Below are 25,142 nucleotides of genomic sequence, written 5' to 3'. Positions count from 1 at the left end.
AGTTAATTAAAATCCAGATTTATTCCCTAAGATACAAATGACTATTAACACTTTACTATAGAGCATGATATCTCTTGTTCCTTCTATTTCTAGCCCAACTATTGGCCAGAATATGGAAAAAATACAGAATCTGTTGGGCAGCTATGGTTGGGACTTCTTCGTTTCTACACAGAGGAATTTGATTTTAAAGAACATGTAATTAGCATCAGGAGAAAAAGTCTGCTTACAACTTTTAAGAAACAGTGGACATCAAAATACATTGTTATTGAAGGTACTAATAAAATCTAACTTAAAACTGAATAGAATATAGGGATTGAACTGTTGAGGGTACTCTTGGTCCTTGCAGAGCTCTTCCCACGCCACCATGAGCCACTAATCAGAATGCGCCTAGCAGTTGCCCCGTTACTGTCCATGTCAGGCAGACTTATCTGTTTCCTTTTTTTTTTTTTTTAATGACTGATGCCTTCGTGTGGGGTTTCTTACAAATCCAAAAATCTTTGTTCACCATAATAAGTCCTTTATCTTTGTTTAACAAGCTCTGCAGAATAAGGTTGCTGTAGAGATAAGCCAGCTTCAAAAATTTGTCATTTAGTTTGCCCATGCTGAATGCTAGGATTCCTGGGCCATTCGTGTTTGTATTTGATTGTTTATTTCCAATTTGGGGGATTTTTGTTTTTATCTTTGTAGATTTTTTATATTGACTTTATATATATTTGTATGTACCCAGATAAATTTATATATACATACACTTTTTTCTTTTAGATGTTTGTGGTCATTATTCTGAGACTTGCTTTTTACACTGAATGGTTTTACTTTGATCCTCTATTCTGTCTATACACCAAATTACTTTCAGTGGTTGCTCAGTATTGATTTATATAGTTGATTTACAATGTTATACTAGTTCCTGTGTACACAGTAGTGTTTCAGTGTTTTTATGGATTATACTCCATTTAAAGTTATTATAAAATACTGGCTGTATCCTTCGCGCTGTACAGTATATTCTTGTTGCTTATTTATTTTATACATAGTAGTTTGTGTCTCTTAATTCCATAGCTCATCTTGCCCCTCCACACTTCACTTTCCCTACTGGCAACCACTAGCTTGTTCTCTATATCTGTGAGTCTGTTTCTGTTTTGTTACATTCATTTGTTTGTTTTATTTTTTAGATTCCACCTGTAAGTGATCAATTTGTGTGATTGTAATTTTAAAGACAAAATGGAGATTAAATGCTTAAAAATGGAATTGAAAATGCTTGAAATGTTTTGTTGATTTTAGTCTTATAATTTTTTCAACTGTTATCACCTAAATAATGTATTACTTTAGATGTTCTATTGTCATTACTTCTGCTTATTGACATTATTAAAATACAATGACTACTTACAAAATTAAATTCAGATGACCATGGATTGTGGCTATGGTTATAACTTTTTAGTATCCCATAGCTAAATACAGAACTTTGTCTTAAACCTTTCCATTATCACAGTGGATTCTTACGGTCTGCCAATTATTAATTTTTTTTTTTTTAATTTTTGAAGCCTCATTACGTTTTGCTTTTAACTTTATTTATAAATGAGCCATTAGTAATAGGCTGTCTTAGAAGGAAGACTTCTGACTAGTTTTTCGAGAAATGTCGATGGTGGTAGTTTGTAGTGTTTATACAGTAACTAATATTGTAGCATCTCTGCTACACCAAGCAAACACCAAAAACACTTCCACGTAGCACACACATAAAGTCACCAGAGGAAAGCATGACCAAACCTACTAGAAAGGTAACCTTATAGCAATTATTAGTATAGGGTTAAACTGAGTGAAGGGTGCTTTTCTCCAGTAAACTCATAGTGGGTCTAAATCCCAAATGGTATACCCCAGTTACTGTACATTAGAAGCATAGCAAGACAACCAGAAGGATGCCTCTTTTTACTTCTTTACTCTTCTTATATGTACTGTATACATCCTCCATTTTCTTAAGTAATGAGATGATCCTCAAAAAAGGTTTTGTTTTGTTTTCCCTTTGCTTGTTTTTGGTTTTGTTTTGTTTGTTTTGTTTTGTTTTTAAGATTTATTTTTGGCTGCATGGGTCTTGTTGCCATGCACAGGCTTTGTCTAGTTCCGGAGACTGCAGGGCACTTTGCAGCTGCAGAGAGTGCAAGGGCTTCTCATTATGGTGGCTTCTCTTGTTGTGGAGCATGGGCTCTAGGGCTTCAGTACTTGCAGTGAGTGGGCTCAGTAGTTGTGGTACACAGGCTTAGTTGCCCTGCAACATGTGGAATCTTATTTCCCCAACCAGGGATCTAATCTTAGTCCCCTGCATTGGAAGGCAGATTCTTAACCACTGGACCAACAGGGAAGTCCCAATAAATGTATTTTCCAAAATGATTTTTTGTAAGGCTGTTAATTAGCAGGAACATTCAGTGGTAGAATGTTTTAAATGTATTTGTGTCCTCTATATGCCTCTAAAACTAGTATGATTTGGTGATATCAGACTTAAATGTCTTTTCCAAATAGTATTTTGTTGTCCAAAATGAAGCGCCTTCTCATAATATGAAGGACTCTTTAAGAATTCAGATATAAAGCAATATCCTAATTTTTGATGGATACTTTTAGGGAAAAACTTTCCATATATTTAGAAATATATAGCACTTAGCTGTATTATAGACTTGAAGCTCATTAAAAAGGCACTCATTTTAATACTTTTAAGTATGTAACTCTTTTTGTTATATAGACTTCACTTAATGTATAAATAGTGGTATTTCCTATTTATCCTTTTTTTGTTTTCATTAATTTTCTTTACTTAGATCCATTTGATTTGAATCATAATCTTGGAGCCGGATTATCCAGGAAAAGTAAGTTTTGCTTTGTTTTTAAATAATAATGCTTTCTCTTTTCCTGTTAATCCATTTAATTGAGACTTTACTCTTTTTTTCTAGTGACAAATTTTATAATGAAAGCATTTATTAATGGGAGAAGAGTATTTGGGATTCCAGTCAAAGGATTTCCAAAGGACTACCCCTCAAAAATGGTAAGTGACTGTTGGAAATACCAAAAAACCAGTTCCAAAAACCTTTTAAGCACCTAATTTGTATACATTACTTCAATAATAACCTAAATACTCGAAAGTTTGGTGAGTCTAGCCACGATGAAAGCCTTTTCATAAACATAGCTATTTTGAAGCCATTTGTCAGCAGCATGGGGAGAGATAGCCAGAAGTGAAGTTTGGGTGGATTTTCCTAGATTTAGGAAAATCTAAATTTTCCAGTCTGCTTGCAAAGAGTAAGAAATACCTTAATGAAGCTAGGAGAGACATAGTGCTCCCTGTGCTAAAAATCTGTCCTCATATAACCTGATACTCAGGTTTTTATGGAACCACACTCAATAAAAGCAAAATAAAATTACATTATAAAAATTCATTTCAGTGAGAAAAAAGGGAAGGGGCTAGGAACTAGAGTGTTGCGTGTTAAAAATAAAGGGGTTTTTCTCCTGCATTAATTTTCCTAATTAAGACTTTTTAAATGAACCTTATCAGGTGTGTAAGCATGTTCAGCATTTTATCACATCTCTGCATCTAGCTTTTGCTAGATATTACTGTGGCAGTCTTCTATACCCTGCTTCTGAAACTTGTTCTAACAGACCACCTGGGGATTTTGTTAAAATGCAGAGTCTAATTCAGGAGGTCTGGGGTGGGGCCCAATACTGCATGTCGTGCAAACCCCCAGGTGATGCCACCTCTGCTGGTACCCAGCTTCATTTCAGTGGTAAGGAGGCTAGAATCCAGGCCCTTGTCTTTCCTTTCCTCTGATACTTTGCTTCAGAAGCCACAGCAAAGCAACACATAGCTTCTTTCTTTTTAGGTTTTAGCCTTTTCTTTTTATGAGAAAATGAAGTTTTTGTACCTGGCCGCAGTTTTCCCCAAGTCCTAGGAAACTGACTCACAGGCATATGTAATGCTCATGTTTAGAGTTGTGCTGAGGGAAAAGATAGGGTTAAAGTGTTCTTCACGGTGAAAAGGAATGAACCAAAATGAATTCAGGTAAACCTATCCTGAATTACACTTCTTAGTGATTTTAGATTTTTGGATTTAAACAGTATAATAATAATTATTAAAAATAATGATTTGTCAGTGTTGAGATATAAGATCCCTGATTGATACTGGTTAGTTTTTGTGTTTGGATCTGATATTAGTAGTTTAGGTTTTTATGTATTTATATTCTGCTAGGAGTACTTTTTTGATCCAGATGTACTAACTGAAGGAGAGCTGGCCCCAAATGATAGATGTTGCCGCATTTGTGGGAAAATCGGACACTTCATGAAGGACTGTCCTATGAGGAGAAAGTAAGTGAACATTCAAAAGGGTGGTTTTGTTTTTATTTTCTTACTGTACCAGTTTTCAAATGAGGTTCTCTTGTACCAGGAAATAAACTTATATTAAACCCAGAAGTTCTCAGATAACTTTGAGATTTTTTACAAGGAAAATGAAGTGATTTAAAACCTGGCTTTAAGTCAGATAGCTAGGATTAACTTGAGTGTACAGGAGACAGTCTTCCAGGCCTCATCCCTTTTCCTAATTTTGGGCACATCCCTAATCACCCCTTGATCATTTGATTATTACGCTGTCCAACAAGGATGGAAGAGCAGAAGAGGAAACTGAAATTCTTCCATTTTACAGCAGTGAGAAGTCCAGAATCATTTCAGTCATTGAAAAGTAAAATGGGTTTGTTTTTAGGATCTCAGTTATATTCTGATGCACAATATCTGGGGTGTACTGTGTGGGAATTTAGACTCAGTAATACTGTACTGTGCTATAGGACCCTTCACTTGTATTCATTTTAATTCTTAATAATTGTTGTGGTGACCTACTCGATTTCGTCATCATGCTTTCTTCTGATAATGTTTTCAGGAGAGCAAAGGGAGATGTTTTTGGTTGCTTGCTTGGGACATGTTTTGTGGTCGTGGTATTTTTAAGTGGATGATAATATTCTCATTTAAAAACATGGTACTTACATCACCATCTGGAATTCGAGGCTCTTATTTATTACTTTTATTTTTTATTCAGATAATAGCCACTGATTCTGTAGGGAAAGGAAAAAATAATTTTGACAATTTAAGAGCACAAAGCTCCTTCTAACCATTGTTCCATTGTGAACCTAAAGTTTTGTGTCTCAAGTTTCCAGTGCTAGTAAAGAATTCTGCTGCTGCTGCCGTTAAGTCACTTCAGTCGTGTCTGACTCTGTGCAATCCCATAGACAGCAGCCCACCAGGCTCCCTGTCCCTGGGATTCTCCAGGCAAGAGCACTGGAGAGGGTTGCCATTTCCTTCTCCAATGCATGAAAGTGAAAAATGAAAGTGAAGTCACTCAGTCGTGTCCGACTCTTAGCGACCCCTAGTGGGCCAGAAAGTTTTAAGAAATCATTCCAAAGATAATTTGAGTTTCATAACATCAGTACCAGAGTAGGTATTAAGGAGTTCCGCTAATTGCAAAAACTGGTTTCACAGCATTAGAGTAATTGTGAAAATGAACAACTACACCCTTAAGCTCTGAGGGTACTTTTTAACACATTATTAACCAGAGACGTATTAATGCCACAGGTGATAGTTTCTGCAGAAATCCCCCAGTCAAAAATATGTTAATAGAGAAGATGGACTTAAATTCTTATTTTTCCCTCTGATGCCTTCTGTATCTAGTTGTCTCCTAACCTGGAGGGGTCTTAATACTTTGTTAGGTTTCTGTTCAGATTTTTCCTACTAGTATTATATCTTCTACAGAGTGAGGCGACGGCGAGATCAGGAAGATACCCTGAACCAAAGATACCCCGAGAACAAAGACAAAAGAAGCAAAGAAGATAAAGAAATTCAAAACAAGTACACAGAGAGAGAGGTATCAACAAAAGAAGATAAACCCATGCAGTGTACACCTCAGAAAGCCAAGCCATTGAGGGCAGCTGCTGAGCCAGGGAGAGAAAAAATCCTCAGGCCACCAGTGGAAAAGTGGAAGAGACAGGAGGACAGAGACTTAAGAGAAAAACGTTGTTTTATTTGTGGAAGAGAAGGGCACATTAAAAAGGAATGCCCTCAGTTTAAAGGCTCTTCAGGTATGGATGCCCATCATGCCTTGATGTTTGCACTCACATCTCAAGGGAAATCTCTTTTTTAGGGTTCTTAACTATTTTAGTTATATGTACAGATCTATTTACTGGATAAGATTTTGTTTTTCAGAAGGTAAACCCACCTCCCCCACCTTTACTTCTAATTCTCTATGTGTTTTTAAACACTTACTCCTGGTTTTTTTAAGAGGCTTGTCAGTCTGGTTGATTCGGATAAGTTTGGTTGACTTTTCAGATAAGATTATCAATGAATTGAAGACCTAGTAATCCCCAGTACTTAAAAAATGTAACTTAAGACAGGGGTCCCCAGCACCCCCCAGGCCATGGACCAGTACTGGTCTGTGACCTGTTAGGAACAGGGCTGCACAGTGGGAAGTGAGCAGTGGGTGAGCAAGTGAAGCTTCGTGTGCTGCTCTCCATCACTCCCCATGGCTGTCATTACCTCCTGAACTACCACCGCCCTGCCCACCGTCCACCATCCCCCAGTACCCAGGCCATGGAAAAATTGTCTTCCATGAAACTGGTCCCTGGTACCAGAAAGGTTAGGGACTGCTGACCTAATTGACCAGAAAACAAGCTACCACTTACTTGAGCTTTCCCAACTATATTATGTACATTTCTGAAATGGAAGAGCCATGGGTAGGCATAGCTGAAGTGATCTCAGGACACCATACTTTGTGTGCAGGAGCCACTTATATTGTTGTGTAAACACATGTGCTCACAGCTAAAAAGGGGAGTAGAAGAAGGGTGACAGAGTTAACAGTGCCTCTACTGCAGACAATTCCCTTTGCATCTCATCATTCCTTCAGTGAGCATGTTACTCTTACAATGAGGAAGAAAGTATTTTCTGTCTATAGTTGAACATCATCCATAGATCTTGCCCCTGTAAGTTGTTGGATCTTAATTTGCTTTTTCTATGAAATGGGTGAAGCATCTGTTTGGGGCGTATTTTTAACAGACTTAAAAGTAAGGGTACCTTGGAGAGGGGAGGGTAAGTTACAGTTTACAAGGCAGTTTATACACTCTCAGTTTTTTCTCAGAAAAAACCTGTGAAAGTGGATGAAATTTATTTAGCATAAAAATGAAACCCTGAGAAATAATGTTTTTTTATTAAAGTAGTGACTCTGTTCATGTCCTCAACTGTTAAGTGTTCATGGACAGCATAAAAAACGTCAGCACTGAAAGTTTCCTTAAAATACTCACTCTAGTCCTTGTCGTTCCTGGAAACACTGATACCTCTCTTCCACTTTATGATACCATATCAGCAATATAGTATCTCTTTTTTTAAGATAGGAAAGTTTAGATCAGCCATCCTTATTTTTTTAAATGAGCTTTATATAAAAAGTTCTTAAATTGTTTTATTATTAATTTTAAAATACAGTGTAAATGTTTATGAAATGTTTTTACAGCTTCAGCTTGTCCTACTTCTAAGGAATTCAAACTTTTATTGCCCTCACAAGGGACATATAGCAGAATAAAATGATGTTATAATTATAAGGGTAAAATGTTTAAAAGAAATTAAAAGCAATAGCTAACGTTCATTGAGCACTTTCAGTGGGTCAGGCACTATTTAAGTACTTTACATGGGTAAACTCGTCTAATTTTCACCAGAGCCCCATTAACTGTGGTATTATTTTGATATCCTCAGTTACAGATGAGGAAACTGTAAACAGTATATATAGATAAAATGTAATACAGTCTCATCAAAATTCCTTTTGTAGGCTCCCCTTCAGAACAGCTCACTGTCTGCTTTTACTCAGAGCAGGAAGTACATGGGCATTGCCTTCCTCTTTGGTACAGCAAAGTGGTGCAGGGATGCTCCTGCACTCCCCCGGCTGGATGGATCTCTTCTTACTAGCTCGTAGCAAGTTTTAAGTTGCCAGTAGTAAGTGGAGTAAATAAAATAAGTAAAGCTCTCAAAATAGTAAAAATAGGGAATTCCCTGGCGGTCAAGTGGTTTGAACTTGGCACTTTTACTGCCGTGGGCCTGGGTTCAATCCCTGGTCAGGGAACTAAGATCCTACCAAAATTTTTAAAACATAGAGCAATGATCCTGGCCATCTAGAGGTTAGCAGCCAATCAAGAGGGACAGGGAATGTCCTGGGACACGGATGAGGTATTATCAAATGTACAGAAAACACTAGAATCTTGGTTCCTTCAGACTGCCATGTTTTCATATTAAATCGGGTAGTCATAATGTAAAACAAAAAGAGGAAGGGCTTCCCTGGTATCTCAAACAGTAAAGAATCTGCCTGCAATGCAGGAGACCTGGGTTCAATTCCTGAGTCAGGAAGATCCCCTGGAGAAGGGAATGGCTACCCACTCCAGTATTCTTGCCAGGAGAATTCCAGAACAGCCTGGCAGGCTACAGTCCATAGGTATACAAAGAGTCAGACACGACTGAGCGACTAACACACACACACACAGTAAAAGGAATTAAAAGAGGAGTGGAGCTAAAGTATGGTGAATTTCCTCCAATAGCAATTAAAAATAATCAGCTTCTGTCTAAAGATTATGTTCTTCCATTTCATTTCTTCTAATACATTAGAATTTTGTCCACATAATAATTTGAGTAGAGCTTCTGTCATCTCAACAGAAAATCTTTCTGTGAAAGTTTGAAACAGGGCCACTGCTTTCAGTTTAAAGTAGGAACAAAAAGTGCTCATTTCTTTCTCAGGTCTGTCTAAATCAGATTGTGTATTTGGATCCCCTTCTTCACCTAACCCTTTGAGACCAGCTGGCACATTTGTTCAGGTAAACCTAGCTCAGACCCGAGCAGGAAACCCTCCCGTCTCTGCCTCTCCCGCAAACACTCTGAGTACGAGCAGCTCTGGGCCAGGTGCTCGGGAGGGGCTGGGCAGTTCAGGTGGCTCCTCCACTCTGCCTGAGGTGCCGTGTGCGGTGAGCTTGCTGTGCACCGGCTGCCCGGCGTGCCTTTCGGGGTCCTGCAGATGTGTCTTGCTTGTCGATTAACTTGCAAAGTTCTGCCACCCACATGCCTAATTTCAGCTCTCCTTGGATTTGGTTACAGTTTTCAGACTGTTTCGGATGCTGTTCCTTTCGACTTTGTAAACCAGTCTATTTCGTTTTTTAGGCAGTGCTTTTACATGAAGACCAAAAGCAACAAAAAACATCTATATTTTTGAGTCCCCAGTCAGGTATGTGGGCTTTTTAAAAAAACAAATGTGTGTTGTTTTATTTACTGCATAGCGTACCACATGCCTTTTGAGGCACTTCCTTTGAATAAGTGGTTTTAACAGCGATTGGACATCAGAATAACTTGGGGAGCTTTTAAAAATACACTTGCCCTCGACCTTCATTTCCCAAATCAGATTCTTCGAGGGTTAGGCTTAAGCCTGTTTTTGTTTTTCTTTTTAAATGTTCTAGGTGATTCTTATATTATACCATCCTTGAATAGGAACCATAGGGAACCATAGTCTCTAATTATTTGTTCCTCTTCTACACTTTTTGTTTCTGCTTTGAAATTGCCACTGTCTTGTCAGCAGTGTATTCTCCTCATGGAGATTATTTGCCACCAAAGAAAGTAATTGTGGGCCTGAACACTCTGTCTCAACTATGTCACTTATTTTCTGGTTCCTTCAACAAATATTAAGCTACACCTCCCACCCACCCGCCCCCTCCAAGTGTGGGGTGTGGGCCTAAATACTGAAGATAAAAGCCCCTTCTCTCATTTACTCTGCCTTCTTGTCAGAAAAGACACAGACATATTTCATGTGGCGACAGATGTTAAAAAATATAAAGAAGGAAACGGAAAAGAGAATGATGGGAAGGAGGCAGCCTCTGATAAAGTAACATTTCAGCAAAGAATCAAAGTAAAAGGAAGACGCAAGTCAAGAAGAACTTGGATTTAGACTCTTACAACAGAGCTGAAAACAGTTTTGTCCCAAGTGGTGACACTAAGCCGGATGAGGGAGAGGAGGGTAACTGGAGCTGAGGTCAGGGTACACGACTGTGGGTCACACAGCTCCTTCAGCAGTGGCAGGGATGGGTTTTTTTCTCTACATGAGAGGGGCAGCTGTTGGAGGCAAAGGAGTGGTAGAACTGTCTTAAAAGGTTCACTATGACTGCTGAGGAGGCAAGGGTGAAAAACCAACAAGGAGGCTCCTTCTGTAGTTCAGGGGAGAGATGAGGACAGCTTGGACAGGGGTGGAAGGGATGGAGGAAGTGAGGTCTGCTCATCTCCTGGAGACTTTAAAGGTAGTACCGACATGATAATTGATGAGTTGGATGATAAGACATGACAGAAAATCGTGAGATTTTGAGACTCAGAGGTGACACTGTGATTTTTTGTCCTGAGCAGCTAGAAGAGTGAAGTTTGAATTTCCTGTGCTGAGGAACCATGAGGAAGAACAGATTATGGGGAGAAATAGAGTTCAGCTTTAAATGTGTAAGTTTTAAGAGACCTGCTGGATATTGTGGTAGAGGTATTGAATAGCCAAGTAGATATAGGAAGGAGCCTGGCATTTAGAACAGAAGTCCCATCTGCAGATACAAATTTGAGGATGATCAGTATGTAATTGATGATAGTTAAGCCCTGGATCTGACTGCAGTCACGTAGGAAATACATGCAGATAGAAAAGAGAAAAGCATGTAGAGGCTTAGGCAAAATAAAGGAGACAGAAACACACCCCCAGAAAAAAATGTTTAACAGTGGGGATGGAGAAGCAGCAAGTTTGATCTTTTAATGGAGTTTTAATATAGAAAGTGCCTCAAAGAGGGGGCAGTTGGCTTTATGCAAATTGCTTCTGACAGGTCTGTTCAACGAGGACTGAGAATGCTGCATTTTATTTGGCAACACAGAAGTCCCTCACTGTGACTTTGAAAAGAGCCATTTCTTTGAAATAGGGGGCAGAAAAACCTGATTGTAGGGAGTTGTGCTGAGAAGTGCTGGAAGAATTATAGGGTACCTGACCTCAGCTATGGCTGCATAGTGCCAGGGCCCCCATCCCTACCCAGTCCCCCCAGGCCCAAGGAAAGATGCTAAAAGGGAGGGGAAAATAGGATGCTATGAAGGCCTCTCTTGGTGTTTCAAGAGTAGTTTTAATCCTGAAATAGAAGGGAGAAATTTGAAGAGTAAAAGAAAAATCAAAGTAACTTTAACATATAATGAATCACTTTTTCAGCTTTTTTTTTTTTTAAGGACATGAAACTATAAATCATGATGCAAACCTCTGGCCTTTAGACACTTAACTAGTTTTGTTTAATATCTCTTTCTCTTCCCCTCTCTAATTTTCAATAAAGTAGGATTAAAGAAGGGAAATTGTTTAAAAGAAATAGAGCATGTGTACTCTTTTTAAATTGATTGTATAGTTGGTGAGAAAAGTTTTGGAAATTTTAAAGCTTCATTGATAAAACCTGACAGTTTTATATATAATGTAAAACAAGCCGCCTATTTTGTGGTCAGCTTTTATGTGTTGTATGTTACTGCTAAGGTGCAAATAATGTTTGCTTGTAGGTTGGAGAGATGCCTGTGTTAGTTATAAAGAATGAAGAGGCTAAGCCATCTCTCCAATCAGGTGTCAGTTTCTGAGAGAGAGTGCTCCCAGAGCCTCGGCAGCCTCCCCAGCCCCGCAGCAGATAAGAGCTCTTCCCTGCTGTCGCCAGCCCAGGCTGCAATAAGCCAGGGCGCTGTGGTCTCACCCTGGGAAAGCTAAGGAAGCTCCAGGCGAAGGGCATTTGGTTGTCTCTACTTCGAATGTTAACAAGGAAAATAAATTGAATTATTAAATTATTTAAGTACTTTTTAAGATGAATTATCTCAAGTATATAAAATGATCTTCTTAGAAATAGGCATTTATTTTTATAATACGTGAATATTTTACAGTTGTGTTTTTTTAATGATTGGGAAAAACATTCAAAATGGCATCAAGTTTCTCTACAATCAGACTGAGGTAGGACGTCCCAAAGAGAAACAGAAATCTTCAAAGAATTGTCACACTTACCCAAAAGGGGAACGTGGTATCCATGAAAGGTGAAGACATAGGAGATTGTGTAAGAACAGGCAAGAGCAGCTCTTTCCTGGGAAGGTTTTGTAATTGTTCTCATTGGAATGCATGGACTTAAAAATAAAAAAAGTTCTACTGGGAAAACCCTCAAAATGAAATAGAGTGAAATGAGAATGGGGTCTGTTCTGAGAGGATTTGATTGACAGTGGGAGTAGCCATGAAACACGGAGGAGGAGATTGACAAGCTGCCTTGGAAGCTACTTTGGCAAATGAAAGTGTATTGGAGACAGACTCCACTGCAGTTTGTGGGGTTGTTTCCCATAGATCCTCTGAGAGTTTGAAGGTCACATAGTTAACAGATGTAAAGAAGCCAAAAGACTTGTTTTTACAAGCTTCAGCCTCGAATAGGCATTTCCAGAACACTTTACTTAAGAAAATACTGGTCCGTCCTTAGTTGAGATTTGTTTTGTCAAAGATAAGATGTTTATGAATAACAGCTTTTGCCGTCAGATTGCACAGTGTGATTTCTAGCTGTGATGTTATCCTCCATTGCTTCAGTTTCCTCTTCTGTTAAAGGGGATAATAATAATACTAATCTTGTGGGACTGTTGCAAAATCTATGTAAAAGCACTTAGAACAGTACCTGCATGATTTGAGAGCAGAGGTTGGTGGGCGCCAGTGGCGTTTGGTGTTCTGCAGGACATCTGTCAGCATTGCTTATGCTAAAGATTTTACGCATCTTGAAAGTAAAATTTTAATATAATTTCTTAAGTGGGGGATAAGTACAGATGTTAGACATATACCTAGAAATGGCAATACCAATTGACAGTAGGCTAGGATTTCAGTAAATTATCTTCTGAGTGAAAGATTTACATATTTATAAATCTTTTGAGTAACCATAAAACTTAAGCTTACTACAGAAAAAAAAATGTTATTGCAATAAATAAGGTTTGCTTTCTACCAGGAAAAAAAAAAATCACAGGTGGTTAAAACTTATCTTTTCTAATAAACTCTTCAAGTTAATGACAACTGTTAATACTGTCAAATTTATCCATGAAAAATTTATACAAGTTATGTATGTTGTTCTGTGAAATGTCTCAACATTAAGTAGGATTAAGTTTCCAGAAAGCTCTTTCTTTTCACAGACTATTTATCTGTGATGCGTGGGTGGTTTCCTAAGGAGAAGCTGCTAGTGTGTACAGCCCCTGCTCTTCCGCAATAGCTGAATTGACCTTAGAAGACAGAGGTGAGCTCCTCTGAGCTCCAGGTGTCCCGTTTATAAAATTGGCAAAAGCACCATCTGTCTCGGGCTGCTGTGCTTAAAGCAGCCACCCACATCCAATAATCAACCAAGTTCTCTTTCCTCTCCTGATACTTCCTCCATTCCACTAAGCTGCATATTGTTCTGAGTCTCAAATGAGACAGCAGTAGATAGAAGATCCCACAAGTTTCCTTGCTCTTTTCCTCCCTCCCTCACATACACACACTAACAGTGCCTTAGATGTTCAGTAAGTTTTATTGATTAGAGGTGGACTCATTTTGACAGAGTAAAGAAGAGTGGGACTGTGATCAAGAACATGAGCTTTAAAGTCAGACTTACTCTAGTTTGACATCCAGCCCAATCATTTACTAGCTTTGTTACCTCTGTCACGTTAGTGAGCCTCTCTGCCTCAGTTTCCTTGTCCATAAATTGGGGCTAATAGCTCACAGGGCAACTGTAAGGATTAGTTTCATATATGTAAAACCCTTTACACTGTATCCGGCACACATCACTCGATAAATTATTACTACTCTTATTGCTGTAGTTAACAGAAAGTCTCCAACTATGCTCTGACTGTCTAACTCCTAGGACAAATACATAATGAAAACTTTTAACGAAAGAAGAGTATGTGGAGATTGAAGAACCATAGTCATAAACTGTTCGGTATGGAGAATCTCAAGACTAACATTTTTCTATTTCTTAATCCACTACTGTTTTTTGGAAAGAAAATTATTTTTCAGAAGAAACTACCTCTGTGTCTTTGTTTATTCCATTTTAATCCAAGGGTTTGAAATTTTAAATATTGGAGATGCTATAAGAGATTGGTGAATATCTTTTCTCCTTTATGATAATGTATACTTTTTTCCTTGACGAGAATGTTATAGCTTACTTATTAAAAACAAAAGCACAGTGGTCTTTATGACAGTAAATTTAAAATAATAGAAGCACTTTTTATTCAGTGAATATATGGGAAGATCTTATCAGTGAATATATAGATCATTGTTTTTCATACCCTTCTTGATATTCCAGTATATGAACATACATTATGTATTTAACCATTCTTTATTAATGGAACTAGTTCTCTTCAAATATTTGTTATATCAGTGTCTTCAAAACTTTTTTGCTTGCATACTCGCTCCCAAAATGTTGAACCACCCATAAATCTCCTTGTATGTGTTTAAGTTGACATCTGTTTTTCATCGTAGTTGCAAAACATGTAATTTCTGGAGGTTTTTTTAAAAATACTGGCATTTTTAAAACAAAACTTTTAAATCAGTCTTTTTAAATGTATCAAATGAAATATAAATATTATTGCAGAAATTTTACATCTTTTTTTTTTCTCCTTGAATTCTTTTGTTTCACTTCCATGGAATTTTATCTTAAGATGATATATTTTTATCATATATATTTCAAGCATTTTATTGACTGGCCCACAAAAGTGTTCATATAAATTGAATTTTTCAGCTTTTTGTTAAATCTCAAAGTGTAAAAATGTCTTCTAAATTGTTTTTATAGTTGGTAGAAGAATATAATTGACCAAAACCAATGTTACAAATTTTGATTAAAAATTGCTTCCTATGTTTACTTACTGAAAATGCCTTTCATTTAATTAGATGAGATTTTTATCCCATGCATTCATTTATCTTCGGAGTAGTACTGCTTACTGCATGAATGAAACAGTGAATCATTTCTATTCCTAATCTTTTTGTTTTATACTTCATAAACATTGTGAAGCCTCATTAGTCTTTATAATGGCATATTAAAAGGGATAGAAAGGGGTTTTGGAGTCTGGGAGGGGAAGAGACACAGCAGTGCCACTCAGTTGTTTCCATTCCTTTTTAATCAAATCACCAAAAAATCACGTAAATCGTATCATCAGAAGTTATTCTGATGGGCATCAGCTATCAGTGCAATTTTATGAAAGCTAAATTTGGGCTTTTATTAGATGTATTCCCATTTTGCTACAGATCCCAGCATTTTGTGTGCTTCTCTGCCTCCCAAGGGTTTTTTTTTTTTCACCCTAGGGTAATGTGCCACATTAAGAGATGAATGGTTAGAACACACGTGTCTCTCTCTCTCTCTATCTTGTGAAAGGGTAAAGAGAAAGTGGTATGATTCCTGAGAACCACCCCAAAGCCTGGTCCACAAAGACATTCTCAGAAAGAACTCAGATAAAAATTGAAGCATGTGGGCAGCTCTCTTAAAACTCTACCCACTTGTCCTCTTACGCTGTTCAGGAATAGCTTAATCCCGTGTACCCAAGGTGGAAGACCACTGTCTATATAAAACACTGCAACGCCAGTTTGCATATTTGTCTAGTTATTTCCTCAGGACAAATCCCACTTAGGAGAATAATAGATTTAAAAGTAACCATACTTTGATGGTGATGCCAATAATGCCACATTGTGATTGTGGACAGTTTCAGAGTCAGTCACAATTTTCCCACACGCTTGCATCATTGAGAATAGTCTTTTTTTGCCAGTCTGCTTGAAGTTCTGTTATTACCATTGAATGCTAACAATTTCCCACATTTTCATTTGTATTTCTTCATGTTACATCTTGGTATTTTTGAGTATTCATTTTTGTCTTTAGTTCTTTCTACTTAGAAATTTATTCATGCTTTGTCAAATATGTTACAGTATCCTTCATCACCAGTTTATTATTTTTTCAGCCTCATTTATGATTTATTTTGCCATGCATACACTTGTTCTAGTAGTTTGATCTAGCCAACTTTATGGTAGTTTCGAGTCATGCTTACACATTTTTAAGAATTTCATGTTCTTCCCCCAGATTACATAAAAATTCATATTTTATTTATAGTAGTTTTATCTTTTTTTCTTGACTGAACCGTGTGGCATGCAAGTTCTTAGTTCCCAACCAGGGGATCAAACCCTGCAGTGGAAGCACAGAGTCCCAACCACTGAACCAGGGAAGTCCCATAGTTTTATCTTTTTATGTGTAAATTTTTTTACATGAAGCTTCTTCAGGTATGTTGAGATTTTTATATACATATATACACACACACCCATATATATATATATATATATATATATATATATATATATATATATATACACACACACACATACACACACACACAGGGGGTTACATGTTTAAGTGATAAGTAATAAAACTATAAGTATTATTAGAATGGTTTCTTAACATTTGGGCAAAAAATTTTTTAAGATCTAAATAATATAACAACTACTCATCTACTAGAGAATAGGCTTTATTTTTTCATATTTTCTTTTCACTCATTTATTATTAATAAGAATTCAGGTACCCATTCTTTTTTAAACTCTTACATATGTATCCTTTAACATATGTATCCTTTAATATACATATCCTTGGTGAATTTTTAAATTTAAATGACTCACTATATAATATGAATGTTTTATAACTTGATTTTTTATATCTAACAAAATGATTTTGAAATTTATATATGTTATATATGGATTTAGTCTCTCTTTACAGTATTGCATCTTATGAATACAAAATATTTTATGTAAACATCACCTAGTACATGAGCATTTAGATTATGTCTGGTGTTTTGCTGTTAAGCAGTGTTGTAGCGAACACTCTTGTGTGAGTCTTCTTGAGCATATTTGAGAGATTGTATAGGATTTGAGTTCCGAGAAATCAATTTGTTGTGTCGTAGAGCATTTTCATATGTGTATATGTGCCTTTTCAACTTTGTTAGATACTGTCAGATACCCCCTCATTGGCTGAAACAGTTGCCACTTATATCAACAGTGTTTATTCATACAAATATGATGAGTGAAAAAAATACTGTGGTGTTCTAATGGATTTTTTTTTAACTCTGGTGATGCTGAGCACCTTTTTATGTGCTTACTAGCTGTGAATACCATGTATTATTATTATATACATTCTAAATATTTTCCTCCAGTATATCTTGTCTTACATCACTTCAGTTTTTAATTTTGAAATAGATGATTGGTTTTCCCTGATTAGTTTTCATGAACATGTGATTCATGATTTTAGGGTTGTCTTTCAGAAATTGTTCCTCACCTGAAGTTGTAAAGATATCCATCTATATTTTTTTTCTAATAGCTTTAAAACTTTATTTTTCTTATTTAGATCTTGATTCTATCTGGTTGTATGTAGAGTATGAGGTACTGATACAAATTTTTGTCCCTTAAGTGAAAAGCCTTTCCTCAGTACTTCATGCAGTTTAGAATGTCACAGACGGGTATTTTTGACCAATAGACACTCTGTGGTATGAATATGGTATTTATACCTATAGATACTTTGATTCTTCCTGCCATATCACTGATTTTTCACTGTGAGTTGACTCTCAGGATATCTTGCTTTGGAAAGTTTGCTTTCGAGGGGGCATAAGTTTGTTTGCATACTTAATAAGTTGACTTTGGACATTTTAGAAAGTATAGTTTAGGCAAATTGAAAATAAAAGCCATTTATACTTGTCCCATTTTAGAGCATTAACTATTATTTCAGTTTTGGAGATAAAATCTTCCCATCTTTTTACATCAATGTAATGATAATAGTTAGCATTGATTGAGCACTTTCTATGTGCCAGGTACTGTTCGGTTGTTTTACCTATATTAATGTATTTAATCTTTACAGTAACTCCAAGGGGGATAGGTATTATTGTCTTCATTTTACAGATAAGCAAAAATGAGGCAATACATATCTGATTAGTGGTGTTTTTCAAATGTGTTTTTTTAATTAATTTTTAGTTTAATGAAAATTCTTGAGGATTTATAACCTTCATTTTTCATGTTATTAATTATCCTTCTCTGCATACCTAATATGTTATTGTGTTTATAATATAATTAGGCATATTCCAAGTTCTGGACATTTGAGTTATTTGCATGCTTTACAAGGTTTCTCTGGTTTATATGAATATTCCTTTAGCAAAATTTCTGTGTACCTACCTGTCCTCCTGCTCTTCTTTCAGCAGTTAGTGGTTAAGAATTGATACCTTGTTTTACTTTGCATCTCTTTGATTACCCACTGATATTGATTAATTTTTATCTACTTACATGCTTTTTTTTCTCTTTCATATGTTGCTTTTTCTTTCACCAGCTGTCTATTAGTATTTGTCTTTTTTCTATGGATTTGTAATTTCTTTAGTGCTAAGAATAGAAAGCCCTTTTAATAAGTAAAGCATAATGTGGTATACTGAGGAAACTCTTTCCCCCTCCAGAATATTCACTACTTCTTATACTTTGACTCTCTCATATTTAATTCTATAATTCATTTGAAATTAGGTGAGGAGGAAAGGTATGATGTGAGGAAGGAAACTTCTCTATCCCTTTCCTTCCAAAATTACTTGTTTGACAAAATACCAGTTTTGAACAACCCATACTTTCCACCATTGGTTTGAAATGTGTATAATCAATGTGTGTATATCCTTTGTCAGATACTACTTTCTTGTAAGTAATCACTTAAGAATTTTTCAATTTTATTGTTTCATTGAACTATTTGTTTTGACTCCAAAACAAAATTTATTAACTGTTCTGTGGTGTGCATGTAATTAGCAGTCCTCATTTCTGTCCTGCAGCTGTAAATACAATAAATTTCCTTTTTTTCTTTTAAATCAATAAGTTATGGCTACCATGTCACCATTCACAGCTTCATGTCTGCAGAGTAATGACACAAGATATTTATTTCTGACCAAAGAATTCTTTAGAGTTTATTCTGTTTGGTTGCAGATGCAAAGCAGAGCTTTAAGAAGTTCTCCTGGCCTCTGTACCAGTAGTGAGCATGCATGTCATAACATGACGTCACTCTAGCAGCTCATCTGCGTTTAGAAAGAATATGACGAGGCTTTTGTTATACCTTTTTATATCTAGCCAGATGACTTGATTCAAAACAAGTGACAAGTATGAGGTTTCTGTAAATAATTAACCATAAGAAGTAATTGTATAGCGTTTACGATAAAGTGAGGCCTGTTTCATTTATGTTGGGTTTTGTTTTTTCCCCTCCTCTAGGTAGCCTTTCCAGTAAATATATGACTCAGGGAAAAGCCTCAGCGAAGAGGACCCAGCAGGAATCATGAGGGAAGGAAAATGCCGCATTCTAAATGGCCACTCAGGCGTTCTATTCACTTTGAAAATTAGGTTCATTTCACAGGACACAGCAGCATAGATCAGGCTTCGACTTAACATTTAAGGGAAATGTCAGATTTTTTTAACTTAATGAAATTGTTAATGAGGAAAAAATGTTTAATATAGTCTTACCTACTACAGATCCCTATAGATTTAAGGATTTCAATAGAAAGCCATGATGTATGTATTTAAGACAGGTTTAAAAAAAAATGTAACTATGGGCCAGTATTCATTGAATACAATTTCAAGCTTTTTAATTATTTCAGAGCACACTAAAAATAGTGGGCTGATAAACTCCAAGTAAATTAATCCTTTATAAATCCTTTTTGTTTGTTTTAAAGAGGGGAAATTATATTTATTGTTGTCAACTGAATCCTTGTGAAAGCGTGTCAAACGTGTGAACTGCTACTGCTGTATTTACGATTTACAAACCTTATTTTATTGATATTTGTAGAATTGATAACGTGAACATGAGTACCTATTATGTGAGCCTCCTACAGATGAGCAGAGCCACTGAAGGGCTTTTGATTTTTTCCCTCTCTAATTTTAAGTTGACATATAACTACTATGGTCATAAAAATGAAAAGACATATAAATACTATGGTCATAAAAATGAAGGAAAACAATAGTCCTGGTTGCTGCTAAAAACATTTGCAAAGGAAAAATGACAAAATAAAAGTAATTTTTACTTTTTATGATACTCCGAAATCAGGGTGGATGACTTTTAAAATCCCTGATGATTAAAGAGGCTATTTCTACCAATCACAAGTTTGATTGGTATCATTTTGATCTGACTGGAGCCTTCATGGAACTGTTTCTCTAATTCATGAGCCCTTCAGAAGTGGTCAGAGCCATGCCTCGGATTATCATTTTGAAATAAAATCAAGATTTCAACCTGTAATTTTATCCACCTTACTTTCCAATGAGAGTCCTAAATTTCATGAGGAAACCAGGTGAAGGATTAAGGGCGGTACAGCTCTGCTCCCCTTTATTCCTCGCTCCATCTCCATGTGCTCTTGCCGTCTGGTGTTCACTGACAGCCAGTGCCTGCCAAGTCCCGGGAGTGTGCAGATGAGTCCCACAGACTTCAGGGCATGAATGCATAGGGAGGGCTGCTGGGGGTGCTTGCTGGGCAAGCATTCCCAGATAGAAGAGGGCTCGAAAGGAGCACACCTGTATGCTTTTCTTTTAAACAAATTCCTTGAAGACATTTTCCAGCTGAAGAAGAATCATATCAAAATTAACTTTATTTATTTGGGGCGGCAGTGGGGAGGGCTTCCCAGAGGACCCAGTGGGTAAAGAATCGGTCTGCAGTGCAGGAGACACGGGTTCGATCCCTGGGCCAGGAAGATCCCCTGGAGGAGAGCATGGCAGCCCACTCCAGTAACCTTGTCCGGAGAGTCACATGGACAGAGGAGCCTGGTGGGCTACAGTCCATAGGGTCACAGAGTCTGACACGATTGAAGCCACTGAGCCTGCACGCACGCACACATTTCTTTTTTGGCTGTGTGGCTCTGCAAAGTTGACTGGACATAAAATTCTAGTCACTTTCCTTGAAAAGATTTGATACCATTCTGTTGTCTTCTGGCATAGTCACAGAAGACTACAACCAATCTTATTTTTGTTCCCTTATAGGTTTTATTTTTCTGTTTGGATGCTTCTGTGTTTATTTCTCCTTACACCTTTTGTATCAAACAAAGGTTTGACATTAACTTTTGTCTGAAACAAAAGTGAATCCAGTGTCTCTCCCCACCTAAGTTTTGTTGTTTGTTTTAGAATATATCTTTTTCATAATTTTATTTCTCAGAAATATTTTTCTTTCTGAAATGCCTCTCCCAATCATCTCCTTCCTTTCTGTTGGGAAAACTTGTCAAGCTTGATCTCCAGGTGACTGGCTTGATTTTTAGTGTCATTCTGCCATTTCTCACATTAATTTTTTATTACTGTACATTTAATTTTCTTGAACTTACCTAACTTACCACCCATCACCTTCCTGTTCCTGTCTTTTAGTTTTTTATCTTTCTTTTCAGGATGCCATTTTCATATATCCTTTTAAGAATGTTTAAAAGTTCCGTACATTTTATTCTGACTCCTAGAGTAGATTCTGTCCAATGAATTTGATAGCTTTTTCAATTCCTCACACTGCATGAGTGGGACAGTGACGAGTGCTTGCCAGCAGACCTGGATAATGTGTTGTCCTTGGTTCTTCACTCCCTTTACTTGGGTGCTGGTCCCAGCCCCTTCTCAGCACCTCAGCTAGGGGACAGGTATATCTGTTCCATGCTGAGTCCAGTTTCCAGGGCGTGGCTATCTTGCAAATGCAGCTGGCCTGTCTCTTACAAGATCCAAAAATGCCCCACTACCAGGGTTCTCCCTTCCTCTTCCTCTCAAAAACAAAAATATTGAAATCCATTTTCATACCTCCAATCTGCACTTTTTAATCTCTTGCTGAGTGTTCACAGTAGCAGCAGTATGCACAGTCAGAGGTACTATTAAGGTGTTCTGAAATACTTCAATTTATTTTAAATAAATAAATATATTACCCTAGTGGAAAAAATATCCTGTGTAGGTAAGTCAATAGGGTTCATGTTACAAGCAGAAAAATGTTGAAAAAGCTAACAGAATTTAACAAACCTCTCTAAAACTGCAGAGATGTGCTCAGTACTTATTTTTTCTTCTAAAGCTGGCTTATTTGGATAACAGCAGTCAAGAATTTAGCATGCTTTGCACTGACTGGAATTCTTGACTTAATTAGGTTCTGGCTCTGCCATTTTTCCCGGAGAAGGCACTGGCGACCCACTCCAGTACTCTTGCCTGGAAAATCCCATGGGCAGAGGAGCCTGGTAGGCTGCAGTCCATGGGGTCGCTAAGAGTCAGACAGGACTGAGCGACTTCACTTTCACTTTTCACTTTCATGCATTGGAGAAGGAAATGGCAACCCACTCCATTGTTCTTGCCTGGAGAATCCCAGGGACGGGAGCCTCGTGGGCTGCCGTCTATGGGGTCGCAGAGTCGGACACGACTGAAGCGACTTAGCAGCAGCAGCTGCTATTTTTCCAGCTGGAGAGTAGCAAATCCCCCTAACCTCTAAGCAGTTCATTTTCCTTGACTGCAAAATGGAAATCATACCTGCCTTTCCACAGTAGTGAAGATCCAGTGCAGTCTTACCCAGAGGACACTTTAATGTATAGAACTCTGAAATTAAATCCTGAAGTGCAGTGTTGAACATTTCCCCATTGTAAGTTTTTAACCTATTAGTGTAAATCTAGACGTGGTTATACCTTGCAACCACTTCCAACAGTTCCCACACATGCCTTATTTTGACCCCACAGAACAGCTGCTACTCTGAGATAAGCACATGGTTTTTTACATAGTCATGAAGACACTCCTCTAACGTGTCATTTTCTTTCAGGAATCTGCACCAGTTTCAAATAACATGAGGTATACCTCATCCACTGACAAGTAGATTATGTGATTGAGTATGTACATGCAAAACCGCCAACAAGTTAAAAACTGAGTTGTTCAGTCCAGTTGCTAAGTTGTGTCTCACTTTGTGAGCCCATGAACTGCAGCACACCAGGCTCCCCTGTCCTTTACTACCTCCCAGAGTTTGCACAAACCCATGTTCATTGAGTTGGTGATAGTATTTAAAAACTGAGTAGTGTGTATTAAATATTAGATTGGTGAAAAAGTAATTGTGATTTTGGACCCTGAATTTTAAATTACTATAACTAGGCTCAAACATCTTTATTAATTAGAATAGGAACCATTACAATCAACACAATTTTGCCAACAAGAAATGTTTGTTTACTCCTGTAGCATAAAAATCCATCCTTAGGGATTCGATGAACTCTTGCAAAGCATTTCCTGCATTCTGCGGGTTGTGTAAGTGTTTTTCCCTGCAAAAAGTTGTCATGATACTTGAAGTAGCTGGTTGCTGAGAGGTCAGGTGAATATGGTGAATGAGGGAAAACTTCATAGCCCAATTTGTTCAATTTTTGAAGTACTGGTTGTGTGACATGCATTGTCATGGGGAAGAATTGGGTGCTTTCTGTTGACCAATGCTGGCTGCAAGTGGCTGCAGATGTAGCAGTTTTCAGTACCTCTCATCAATTTACTGAGTATATTTCTCAGATGTAATGGTTTCACCAGGATTCAGAAAGCTGTAGTGGATTAGACCGACAGCAGACCACCAAACAGACCATGACTTTTTTTTTTGGTGCAAGTTTGCTTTGGAGCCTCTAGGTCCAACCACTGAGCTAGTCACTGCCGGTTGTATAAAATCCACTTTTCATCGCACGTCACAATCTGATCCAGAAATGGTTCGGTACAGTAGCATAGAATAAGAGACGATTCAAAAAGACGGTTTTTTTTATTTGCAGTCAGCTCCTGTGGCACCCACTTACCGAGCTTTTTCACCTTTCCAATTTGTTTCAATGCAAAACGACCCTAGAATGGTTGATGTTGAGTTCTTGGGCAACTTCGTATGTAATTATAAGAGGATCAGCTTCGATAATGCTCTCAATTGGTTGTTGTCAGCTTCTGATTGCTGGCCACTGCATTCCTCATCTTTAAGGCTCTGGTCTCCTTTGCAAAACTTCTTTACCCCCCACTGCCCTATATGTTTGCCCACTGCCCTATATGTTCGTTAGCAGTTCCTGAGCCAAAGGTGGTGTTGATGTTTCAAGTTGTCTCTGCTGCTTTACGACCCATTTTGAAGTCAAATAAGAAAGTCGCTCAAATTTGCTTTTTGCCTAACATCATTTCCATAGTCTAAAATCAGCAAGTAGTAATTAGCAAAAAACATAAAGTGAGAAATGCACATTAAAATGGTATATAACATAACCACATTTATTTAAGAATGTATCCCAGTATCAAATGGCTGCTGCTGCTAAGTCGCTTCAGTCGTGTCCAACTCTGTGCGACCCCATAGACGGCAGCCCACCAGGCTCCCCGGTTCCTGGGATTCTCCAGGCAAGAACACTGGAGTGGGTTGCCATTTCCTTCTCCAATGCATGAAAGGGAAAAGTGAAACTGAAGTGTCTCAGTCGTGTCTGACTCTTCACGACCCCATGGTCTGCAGCCTACCAGGCTCCTCCATCCATGGGATTTTCCAGGCAAGAGTACTGGAGTGGGGTGCCATTGCCTTCTCCAATCAGATGGCAGATTTCAATATTACAAAACCGCAAACACTTTTGCAGCAACCTAAAAAAGCTTCCCAGTTGTCGCTAGTGTTAAAAAACCGCTTGCAAATACAGGAGAAGACGTAAGAGATGGGGCTTTGATCCCTGAGTTAGGAAGATCCCTTGGAGGAGAGCATGGCAAGGCTTTTTTTTTTTAACTTTTTTATTAACCAACTTTACTTTTTAGAGCAGGTTTAGGTTCACAGTAAAACTGAGCAGAAAGCAGAGTTCCCTTAAGTGTGCAGTGCCCCAACCTCCACCACTGTCCACATGCTGTACCAGAATGGGACATTTGTTAACAATCCAAGAACCCACACAGGCACATCATTATCACCCAGAGTCCATTGTTTAAGATTCATTCTTGGCATAGCACATTCTGGGGGTTTAGACAAATGTATAATGGTATTGTACCATATAAAGTATTTTCACAATTTATGGCATCTTCCAGTATGCATTACCCATTAGCACAGTTCATGGAATGCTCCTGTATGCCCTGTACTCTTTCAAGAGCTTTTCGTTTAATTCTCACCATACCTGTAGTA

The 25,142-nt window shown here is 37.6% G+C and overlaps 1 protein-coding gene across 13 annotated transcripts in view; it reads left to right on the top strand.

Annotated features, from left to right (window-relative positions):
- TUT7 (terminal uridylyl transferase 7) overlaps positions 1–23,112 on the top strand; it is a 61,410-nt gene extending 38,298 nt beyond the window's left edge. For 5 of the 13 annotated variants that reach the window (XR_009495453.1, XR_009495455.1, XR_009495457.1 and 2 more), the window contains 7 exons: positions 94–271; positions 2,796–2,843; positions 2,928–3,019; positions 4,214–4,329; positions 5,761–6,086; positions 8,776–9,256; positions 10,420–10,440. Coding sequence is in view for 5 of the 13 variants with exons in the window: in XM_024995653.2 (XP_024851421.1) it covers positions 94–271; positions 2,796–2,843; positions 2,928–3,019; positions 4,214–4,329; positions 5,761–6,086; positions 8,776–8,852; positions 9,193–9,256; positions 10,420–10,502 (984 nt within the window). In the remaining 8 variants the exon portion in view is untranslated. Of the gene's footprint in view, positions 1–93; positions 272–2,795; positions 2,844–2,927; positions 3,020–4,213; positions 4,330–5,760; positions 6,087–8,775; positions 9,257–10,419; positions 18,907–19,300 lie in introns of those variants that run through there. The other 8 variants (XR_009495452.1, XR_009495458.1, XM_024995653.2 and 5 more) reach the window with 7 other exon arrangements.
- The last annotated feature ends 2,030 nt before the right edge of the window (positions 23,113–25,142 follow it).

Source organism: Bos taurus, chromosome 8, assembly GCF_002263795.3.
Source record: "Bos taurus isolate L1 Dominette 01449 registration number 42190680 breed Hereford chromosome 8, ARS-UCD2.0, whole genome shotgun sequence".
Lineage (NCBI taxonomy): Eukaryota > Metazoa > Chordata > Mammalia > Artiodactyla > Bovidae > Bos > Bos taurus.
The sequence above is the reverse complement of the archived record's forward strand: the minus strand, read 5'-3'. Positions and strand labels throughout refer to the sequence as shown.